The sequence below is a fragment of the Thunnus albacares genome, chromosome 15 (assembly GCF_914725855.1).
Source record: "Thunnus albacares chromosome 15, fThuAlb1.1, whole genome shotgun sequence".
NCBI classification, from domain to species: Eukaryota; Metazoa; Chordata; class Actinopteri; order Scombriformes; family Scombridae; genus Thunnus; species Thunnus albacares.
Window position 1 is genome coordinate 26772027 of NC_058120.1, and position 11229 is coordinate 26783255.

At 39.0% G+C, this 11229-nt stretch overlaps 1 protein-coding gene across 2 annotated transcripts in view; it reads left to right on the plus strand.

Annotated features, from left to right (window-relative positions):
- The window catches only part of LOC122997986 (butyrophilin-like protein 2), a 32182-nt gene extending 21470 nt beyond the window's left edge, over nt 1–10712 (plus strand). The window contains exons 1-6 of one of the 2 annotated variants that reach the window (XM_044374430.1): nt 4430–4708; nt 6479–6811; nt 7154–7189; nt 8437–8715; nt 8855–8989; nt 9324–10712. In XM_044374430.1, the coding sequence (XP_044230365.1) occupies nt 4636–4708; nt 6479–6811; nt 7154–7189; nt 8437–8715; nt 8855–8989; nt 9324–9388 (921 nt within the window). In that variant the 5' untranslated portion in view covers nt 4430–4635 and the 3' untranslated portion in view covers nt 9389–10712. Of the gene's footprint in view, nt 1–4429; nt 4709–6478; nt 6812–7153; nt 7190–8436; nt 8716–8854; nt 8990–9323 lie in introns of those variants that run through there. The other variant, XM_044374429.1, reaches the window with a different exon arrangement.
- The last annotated feature ends 517 nt before the right edge of the window (nt 10713–11229 follow it).

Genomic DNA, 11229 nt, shown 5'->3' on the forward strand with positions numbered 1-11229 from the left:
GTTTGTATTATTGTTACTTAGCTAGCTAGCTGCTACAAATGAAACGTCTAATGTTACACACAAAACGACTTTTTAATTTTTACATAACGTGACACACCTCTGTGTTGGGCTTTCAGTCCTCCTCCTCTTTTGTCCGTTTTCTTCCTCTCACCTGAAGGTTTGGAACTTTTCAGAATGAAATAAATGTGAATATCTTCCTCTTGACATCTCGTCACAGACTTTGTGATGCATCATCTCTGTTTCAGTGAGCACAGTAGAGGCGCAGAGCAGATGAAACATTGTGAGGAACAGGGGTGCAAAGCATATTTCTGTCTTTCTTTGTGTATTTGTTCATATTTTATCCCAAGGCAGAAAATGAGGAGGGGCGCCCACTGGTGAATTTTTATATATCTATTTTTTTTATTTATTTATTTTATTTTTTCCTTTGAAGGTGACCAGCTACTGCCTATATGGCCTATGAACTGGCCCTGCTTCCGGCTGTCAAAGACTAAAAACATAGTGGCAGTTGGTGGAAACAATCTTCATGTGGTTTGTCCAGTCTTTGTAGGTTTCAGCACATCTTCATGTTTGTCCTCAGCCTAAGAGGTTGTATGTGTGGCACATAGGAAATTGCTCACTTACTTTAAATGTGTTATTTGTAGGCTTATATGTATGCACTTTATTTTGCACGTTAACAGACACCCCCCCATTCAATTTCATACATTTGTATTTGGAGTGTAAAAGGCACGAGATCAGTTGGGGGTAAATACGCTGTGAGCCTGCGCTGCTTTCTTCAGTTGACAGTTAACATATGAACCAGTAAAGCCACCGAGGATCAGCAGACTCACATTGAGTTTTCAATTTGTTCTTTCAGAATAAACAATTTTCTAAAATATGTCACCCCTGGAGTGAGCTAACACTCTATGGGTGTAACATCCCTGATAGCAAATTTCCTTTCCTTTCCATGGATGTTGGCCAGAGAAACAGCAAAGATGTGGCCCACATCTGGAAGTGGATGATGGGCCATATCCGGCCGAGGGCTACAACGGCTATAAGAGAATCACAACAAACCCAGACTTCTACCAGGAGACAGTGGGAGGAAACAAAGACAAAAAAAAAAAACTGACGACGCTGACAACTAAGACACTATACACTTTGTTCTTGTTTTTAATTGCACTCCATGTACACCTTGTTCTTATTGTTCTTGTTGGTCTTTTTATTTGCCCTCCATTGACACTCTAAATCATTAAATTCATCATGCAGAAATGCCAAACTTTCTCTAGTCAGCTTGAACAAGCTGAAGCTTCAATGTTTCTTCAGTGTCTTTGCAGCTGAAGTGACTTGTAGTCATGTTTGTAGGTGGAGATCAATGAACTGAGCAGTCACTGCTGTGAGGAATGGAGTCGACACAGTGGTCATTGTTCATAATAGTTTAAGAGTAAATGTTCTTCATTTGGGGTTTCAATTAGATGTTTATCATCAGTTTGTTAATGGTCAGTGTCGGTGGAAGCTAAAATCATCACATATTGTTAAATATGATATTTCACAGGTTTATGATGTATGTTTGATGGTTGACCTCAGTGTAATGAAGAGCATTAAGAGTCACCTGTAAAACTGAATTCATGAGCGAACTGAAACCATTCAGTCAAACTTTTAAATGGTCACTATTAACCGTTTGAAAACAGACTTCTGAGAGACAGTAAAAAATATCAGCTTAATATAGAACAGACTTTATGTAATTTATACTTTTGTTTTCTTTTCTGCAGGTTCTCAGACAAATGAGTCTCATTGCAGTTCTTCAAAGCAGCAACTTAATCTACCTCTTTGATGACTTTACATCTGTGTGTGAGTTTTTGTCTCAACACTATGTAAATATGTAAATATGCATTCTACAGACTCTTAGGAGACTGATTAAAAAAACTAAATAATGAATGATGACTGAATCAACACTGAGCACTTTATTAGGAACACCTGTGCTGTCTAATGCGATCCAATACAACAGCTCTGTAATAAAATCTACCTTATGAAGTTTATACACTTTCAGTTTTTGTTGTCAGAAAGGTGATAATTCTACTTTATGTTTATCATTGAGGTCGTAGTGGGTGGTGGTGAACTGGAGTGCATTATACTGATGTGTTCCTAATATTTTGCCTCCCATATGTATGTCAATGCGGTGGACAAAATATTAGTAACACTTTTCAAGTTTCCACCACCACCGACAATTCTTCTTATTAATTATTATTATTCTTTTGCCTTGGGAGTTATGGGGAAATTAAAATATTTAGTTTGTAACATGTTACTAATATTTTTCAAATAGATTTGTGAAATTCCTTTAATTAAACATATAATAGAAGTCGAGATGGCTTTAGTTATAGATTTAAATGTATTACGATTGCCAATTAAATCATATCCAAGGCAGAAATTCTCATATGACATGTTAGAGTTCAAAATTATAGCTCAATTTGTCCTAATTGACTAAATCCATTAACGTGGTGCTTCACGTCATTTTAGTCGCTCCCGCTGCTGTGATTGGCTCGTATTTGTCATCAGTTTCAGTGACAACCAATCAACAAGGAGTTTAGCACGTCCCAATCCTTCCTCCTGTGTTTTGGATGGGTTACTACAATGTGTGTGCACGCTGGACAGGAGATATAGAAGTTTCCTAGCCGACCTGGACAACTTCCTTGGTAGGAAGAGCGATACATGGTTAAAACTTTGCAGAAAAACAATCAGAGCAATCTGACAGATGATCCTGGGATCAAAACACGTTAGTCAGTAGGAGGACGCAAGCGGGGAGAGCTTACTAGAATGGGGAAACCCAATGAGATGAAGAAAGCAGTGACGGGTCGGCACAACTATGTTGTGAATGAACCAGAGTGGGGAGATTCTGACATAGTTGAAAGTGATGACAGTATGGAGGTAAGTCAGGGTAGTGAGAGAATGAGAGAGAAAAGAGGGAATGAGTTTGCCGGTAACAGCTCAAAGAAAATCAAGGGTAGTGGAGGTTTTGGTGGAGGAAGGGAGGAGAGAACTCAGGAAGGTCTGGAGTTTAAAATTATACTGAGATTTGGTGAGGTGAAGTGAATCTCCTCAATGAGTCCGGTGAAATTAACAACTGTATTGAGGAACCAGGTTGGGGATATACATATGGCTAAGGTTTTGAAAGATGGAAATCTGTCAATTATTTGCAGGAATGAAGGACAGAGAGATCGGGCTGGAAGGATGAAAGAAGTAGGGCAGTTTAAAGTGGTAAGTATAAGTCGTGTTGAAAGAGGAAGTAAGTGGAGTAAAGGAGTGATTTGGGAGGTGCCAGTTGGAGTCACAATGGAGGAAATTAAATCAAACTTAAAAGGAGGAACCCTGAAAGGCGCTCGGCGGTTGCAGATAACTCGAGAGGGAGTGAGGAAAGACAGTGAACATGTTGTACTAGAATTTGAGGAAGAAGTGCTCCCAAAGAAAGTGACTCTAGGCTTCTTGAGCTATACTGTAAGAGAATACGTGCCAAAGCCAATGAGGTGGTACAACTGTCAAAGGTTTGGTCATACAGCCAAGACATGCAAAGGCAGAAGAAGATGTGCAAGATGTGGGGAAAATCATGAGTATGGGCAATGTGATCATGAACAACCAAAGTGCTGTAACTGTGGTGGCAATCACAGTGTGTCTTATGGGGGATGTGAAGTGGTGAAAAGGGAAAGAGAAATACAGCAGGTAAGAGTTCAGAATAAGATTACATATGCAGAGGCTGTGAAGATGGTGAGTCAGAGAGGAGGAAATAGTGAGAGAAACAGAACAGGTACAGGGACCATAAAAGAAGCAGATCAGGAAAGTGAGGGAAAAGTAAAGGTTGATTTAAAGAAATTAGTCACATTCATAGCAGGGGTAGTAAATGCTACAATGGAAGTTAGATCCAAAACGGAGAGAATACAAATAATTGTGAAGGCAGCAGCTCATCATCTAGATATCTGGGATACAACAAATACAGGACGACACCTCTATGCAGTACAGAGAGAAGTGGGCCCAGCGAGGTCAGCTAAAAGAAGCACCAAAGAGGAGAACATCTTAACAAGGCTGAGGGTAGGACACACCAGACTAAATAAAACACTGCATTTAATAAACAAACATCCCTCAGGATTATGTGACCTATGTCAAATAGAGGAGTCAGTGGAACATGTCATTTTGCACTGCAATAATTATTCTCGAGAGCGAGAAGTATTAAAGAGAGAAATCAGGAAGATTGGAGGGGAAGAATTGAGTTTGAAAAGTATATTTACAACTGGGTTAGGGAGTTTATTCCACTACTTGAAAGAAACTGGATTGATCAGTATTCAGGACATCTTCCTTTTGTTTTGTTTTCTTTTTGTTTTTTTTCTGATTTGTTTATAGGGGTAGATAACTCTGGCTCACACTCAAACATAGTGGGTGGCGGTAATGCACCTTTACGCTGGTTGCCACCCACCATTAAACAAAAAAGAAGAAGAAGAAGAAAAATACAAAGCAGCTGTTGTTGTGGTTGTTATATGAAACTGAACTACTTCTCTAAAGTATGTGAGCTTACTGCGCTTTTGAAGCAACCTGAAATTAGTCGTCGACTCGCTTCAGCTGACAGCATCACTGTGCAGATTGACACCGTCGTGTTTTACACTGAAGGAGACAACTATGAAGCTTCTACTCTCGTCGCTCTGTCTTCATACTTTGTTTGTAGGAATACTTGGGCGTACAAACGAAAACGGTAGGAAAACTAATGTTCAACTTCAGAACTTAGCATACCAGTGTTAGTTAGCTATGTATCAATGCAGGGAAAGTAGTAACATATCAAATTAGCTTAAACTTTTTTATGAATATTATCAACGCTGTAAAATGTAATTATTAATGATAACACCGTATTCTCCACAGCGCAGTTGATTTTATATGAGTTCAGCATTCTGGTTCAATATAGCCCGTGTTTTGTTGTCATGTAGCTGTTATAAAGGGTTGTAAAAGGGTTTTGTTTCATTATTGCTGGAGAGCCGTGGTGTTAAAATAGTCAAACTGTATTTTCAGACGTCATTTTCATCCTGTAGTGACTAAATCCTACACTTGAACAGCTACTGGCTGCTGTTGTTTAGACGTGTAAGTTGACTTAGAAGAAGAAGAAACGATATTCAGTCTTTACGATACTTCATATATAATTTACAGCGTTTATTTTCTTACCAATGTCTATTTTCTGTATTGTTGGTCACTTCCAATAAGCTTACTACATAAAGTTAAAACAAATACAGTCAAAAACTGTTTGCTCCCGGCCTTCAGCTACGCCTAACCCTACATGGTCGAGAGAAAAATTCCCCGAGAAGTACTTGGTGTATCCATCAAGTATCCATCAGAGTTTGCGGTGCTGCAGGGTTGAACGGATGTGTGACAATGTGTGAAACAATCTGATAATAGCCCCCCCCCCCCCCCCCCCCCCCTATTTTTTTTCAATCTGATTCACCGTCTATCTGTCTCAGTTTTTGTCGTTGTTGTTGTTGTTGTATGTGTGTATGCGTGCTTGTTTGTGAAAGATTGTTAAATGACTGAAGATTGGGTTAATCTAACTTTACAGTTAGTCCTTAGACATTTACAGATGAATAATATTGCCAAAGCATCAAGGATAATACAATTTTTCATAGAGATTTTTCACATTCAGACTTTTTCTAACATCTCTCTTAAAATGAGTCTGGAAGCCGACAGCAAAGTGTAACTTTACTTTATGAAACGAAGAGAAATGTCCTCTCCTCCCCCAGTAACATCTTTGTACTCCCTCATGGCAGGTTTTTTTTGGTTTGGTTTGTCACAGCCTAAACGCATTACCCCCATTGAAATGAACGGGAGGACTGGCGTTTTCGCCGCACCGTCTGAATACGGCCTTAGCCTCTATTTACACCTGATATTAACATGCATCTATGAAAGTTTCAACCCAACCGGTCAAAGCAGATGGCCGCCCACCAAGAGCCGGGGTCTGCTTGAGGTTTCTACCCGTTAAAGGGGAGTTTTTCCTTACTGCTGTCGCCAAGTGCTTGCTCATGGGGGAATTGTTGGGTCTCTGTATATTAAAGAGTACGGTCTTGACCTGCTCTATGTGAAAAGTGCCTTGAGATGACTTTTGTTGTGATATGGCGCTATATAAATAAAAATTGATTGATCGATTGAAAGTTATACCATTCTTCTTGTATATGACAAATAACATGATATAAGTCGCATAATGATTAGAAATTTAATTTACATGAATTTCAGGTTGGGCTCAGATTTATAGGGAGGCTTCACAAAGTCCTCAGGAATGTGGGTTAGTTTATGGCTTTGGTGATGAGAGTCTGTGCTCCATCGAAGGTGGGAGTTGTTTTTCTCCAGTCCAAGTGGCCTTTAGGGTCAGTTCATGCTTTAAGTTCAGGCCGTAATTCAAATAGTTGTCCTTAGGAGGTCTTTCTGAGTCTGTTGATCATCACTGATCAACAAACTGTATTATGTGATTTGCTTCATCTTTCAGGACCAGATGTCGTCACGGTGATCGTGAAACAAGGAAGTGACGCCATTTTACCCTGTTCACTCAGCACCAAGGAGAACATCACGTCAAAGCTGTTTGACTGGAAGAAAGGTGGTCGAGACGTGTTCATGTATGATGCAGGCATTCATTACAATAACGGCCGTTCAGGTCAAGATGACCACTATAAAGGCAGAGTCTCACATTTTCCAGAAGAACTGAAGTCCGGCAACGCCTCCATCATTATCCAAAATACAAGGATGGAGGACGGTGGAAACTACACCTGTTATTTTCCACATCTTCAGCCAAGACAAATATTCCACATTAAGCTTGTTGTTGGTGAGTGCTTTCATAAAACAATTAATATGCTGCCTGCAAGTCAAAAGCCAGGTCTTCAACCTGCTCTGAATGCTTCATTTGCAACGTTTTTTTTTCAAACGTTCTGTAGCCTTTGTTGCTAACGTTGTTGCTAAAGGTTTCCAGGGTTTTCCCCGGAAAGTGGTTAGTAGTGCTGCCTAATCAGTTCCACCTGCTGAGCCCATATATTTAGTTACTCCGTGATGGTCTCAACATTTATTTCAAGTGAGCCGGACGCCTCCACTGTGAAATATCTCAGGGAAGCCTGAGCATATTTCCCAAAATGTTGAACCTTTAATATTGATGTTTCTTTGTTTTTTTCAGAACGTACCTTTAAAGACAGATCAGGAGAAATCACAGGTGAGTGATCTCAACATCTGCAGTGTGTGAGCTATAACTCCGCCCCCCCGGGCCTCAGTATCATTCACCAGTTTTAATACAGTATCTTCATTTTGACTTTTGTTACTGTTCTCACACAGACGCGGGCCGAGGGTAATGTTGGGAAAAACAGCTGCATAACTCCAGGTTTAGTTGATCATTTACCTTCGTGGTACACAGTTTCTGTATTGTATATACAGCTGATCCAATGCAGAAGTTGAACTCCCTGACGATCAATATAACCTCATAATTGATTAGATGTCTGTTAGATCTACAGTGCTCTGTCCTCAAATACAGATAAGGAGAAATCAGTGGGAAGTCTTTGTTTTGATGTCATTAATCTCTATATCTGCAACATTTATAAGCCATCAAAAGTTGTTGTGAATGTCCAGCCCAGCCTCCGTAGATTATATCACTGTTTCAAATAGAAACATGATACATGGCTCCAAACTCATTTGCTGTTAACATCCGATTGCCTCCATGTTAGCAGTTGCAATGAGACTGTTTATACCTCCTCCTGAAGGATCCTGAGGCGTTCTCAGGCCAGAGAGACATTTAATTCCTCCAGTGCGTTCTGGGTCTGCCACCGGGTCTCCTACCAGTTGGACATGCCTGGAACACCTCCAGAAAGAAGGCATCCAGGAGGCAACTTATCCCAGATCACCTCAGCTGACTCCTTTCAACGTGAAGGAGCAGCCGCTCTACTCTGAGCTCCTCGCTCTATCTCTGAGGCTGAGACCAGACATCCTCTGGAGGAAACTCATGTAGAAATTTGTGCACTCAAATATCTTTATGATTTTATGGGGGAATTATGAATTATTATTGTGCACAACTCCAACATGAAATTATTCGTCCAGTGACATAACTCATATTAGAGTACGTATATTAATAGGGAAATGATCCTCCTTGTTGGACACACAAGAGAGGTCAATTAGAATTATGATTGTTATTAATCCTAATTACGATTCTGCAAGGGTATAGGTCTTTTAAGGTATAGTGACTGAGATGCAAGCACAAGAATACACAAACACAGAAGTCCACTTTAGTTACATACACATCTATTACTAATACTACAGGTACAAGTACTTAACACTACAACATTTTACAAACAAGACACAAGAGGGAAATTTTCTCATAGACTTCCATACAATCAGACTTCTTTTTGCAGCCAGTAGAGTCGTGCTACTTCTAGTGCTGTAACTGTCCATTTCTTAATACTGTGTTCACAGGTGCAGCTTCAAAGCTGTACATCACTATAGTTGATGTCTCAGAGGACGGGGTGCAGCTCAAGTGTGAAGTTCGAGATGCTTTCCCACAGCCGAAGCTACGCTGGCAGGACAGTGATGGAAACATCTTTCCTGCTGAGGAGCGACAGGTCTCTGAAAGAGGAGGTCACTACAACGTGAGCCTCTACAGTACTGTGACCTCGACTACAACCAACCGCTTCAGCTGCGTGGTCAAACAGGAGGATATCAGCCATATTGTTAACGCTGAGATCACTTTACTAGGTGAGATTGGCCGTATTGATGATTTTAATCTGCAAATAACTTTCTTTCTCTTTTGTAAATGTTATAACCAATGTGCTATAGATGATATTCATTCATGATATTTACATTCTGAGAGTCACACCATCTTTTGTATGTTCAGATAAACTGTTTGAGGACAAGTCCTGCCGAGTAGTCGGTGCGTTGATAGGTGGATGGTTTTCTGGAGCTCTAACTGTTGCTGCAGTTTTGGCTCTGTTTGAAGTTGCAAAGTACATCATGAAATACCGCAAGAAAGGTAAGTTTTAATAATGTATTCATGCAGGCATCAACATGACAGATACTTTGAAAGTCTCAGATATTGTGTTTAATATTATACAAACAAATGAACGATCTCATTGATTGATTGATTGTTATGGAGAACAATAGTGAATACTGTACAGTGTTCCTGTTAAAGAGGTCTAGAGCAGAGAGGACCAGGACGTGTTTGATGGTCGACCTCAGTGTAACGTAGAGCATGTTCAGTATTAACTGTTTGAAAAAGACAATAAAAATATTAAAATCTATTTGGATGAGTCACCATAATATAGAACAGACTTTATGTAATTTATACTTTTGTTTTCTTTTTGCAGATTCTCCTCAGACAAATGGGTCTTATACCGTTCCCTCAATGCAGCCACTTAATCCACTTGTCTGATGACTTAACATCAGAAAACACTAAAGACCCAGCTCTTTCATGAACAACTCTGCACTTGATGTACTTCAGGTAGAGAAATGACAAAAAACAAAAACATGCTTCTATGCAATCTATGTACTCTAATCATTGCCTTGTTGCACTGCCTGTTTGCATCTACATGCTATCAGGCCCAGACTTAAGCTTTATGGTACTTACTGGTGTCGTTACCTCCTGACTAGATCCCTGCTTGTGTTGGATCAGTCTCATATATACGTCACTTTGGATAAAAGCATGAAAAATGTAAATGTAAAAATGAAAATGTATTGATTTATTGTATAAAATACAGATGTTCCAAAAACAAACAAAAAAAACCATACCAGGATAACAGGTGACCTGTTGGACCAGCAGATCTCTTGGTCTCAGGTTTAGATTAAAATCTATATATAATTACTTGTGTTGTGCCTTAAATCACCAGCAAAAAAAAATGAAAGTCGGTTTGTGAAGTGAGACATGGACAGTGATTCTGGACATTTTCTTTTCTTCTAAAACTGGTTAAAAGCCAAGTATCAGTGTTTTTAAATAAGCTTGTGAAGAGTGATTGACTTCAGTCTGACGCCTGAACAAAGATGATTGTAACAGTCCGGGCGAGAAGAAACATAAACATAAACTACTGTTTGAAATGTGAGATTGTTATTTAGCTGAGATTCTTAACTGAAGGGAAAATACTGAACATCTCCTATCACCTGGGATTTTCTATCTCGTCACATGTAAATTATTATTGTGTCTTTGATATATATATCATTTTTATATATATCACTGTACAGTTTGTTGGTTAATAGCAGCTGTGTGTGACACTGTTGCCCAAGTCAAATTTTTATTGTTTTTATTCATATAAAATGATATGTGAAGTGTGTGAGATGTTATGTGTCCTGATGCATTACTTCATCATGGTGCCAAGACTTGGTCTTCCTTTCTTAAAATGTATTGATAATGTTTGCAATAATGCTGAATTACAAAGACAAGTCAGGATGTATGTTTGAAAGAGTGAAGTATGTCAGTTATAATCTGAAACACTGAAGATTGTTAAACTCAGTTCTCTGATGTGGTACATGAATGAGATTTGTTCTTCTGTTTTATGTTTTTTTCCATTTATTATTTTTTTATTATGATGACTCATATGTTTAGCTCCTGTGCTGGGATGAACTTGTTGTGTCAGTTGTGGATGCCTATAATCTATAATTAAGTCCACCTGTTATGGATTGTGTTGATTTATACACGCTGAGGAAGGGCGCCTGACCCGAAATCTCTGTGTGGCAATAAAAATGTTTTTAACTCAAGTGACTAGTTGTCCTGTCCTGATTCCATTCTTTGTTCAATTTTAATACTTTAAGGATTCAGTACCCGGCTTTTTTGATTGTGAGTTGAGCGTGTTGTATTCTATAATTTTTATCAGCTCAGTTCTCCTCATTTGTAAATACATTGTCTGCAGCTGAATTTCATTGTTCAATCCTGCAAATACAATTAAATGAACCTTGAATAAAAAGGACAATAAAAGAAACATTTAAAAACAACAACATTCATAGTTGATCACTTGATTTGTTAAAAAACATTTGAGGTCCTGAGAGCAGATCTTCATTCTGCCACCAGAGGTCAGCAAACACCTGCTGATCACAGAGACTGTAGTTATAATCAGTGAACTCACTGAGTGTAAAACTTACAGTAAAAGGTCTTTAGAAATGTTCTAAACTTTGACTCATGAGTGACAAATTCTTAACTAAAGTCAGACACAAGATCTTTGAATAAAGAAGCTAAAAGTGACTTTGAGCCATGTTTAGGTTTGATTCTTTAGTGTCGACTGCAGC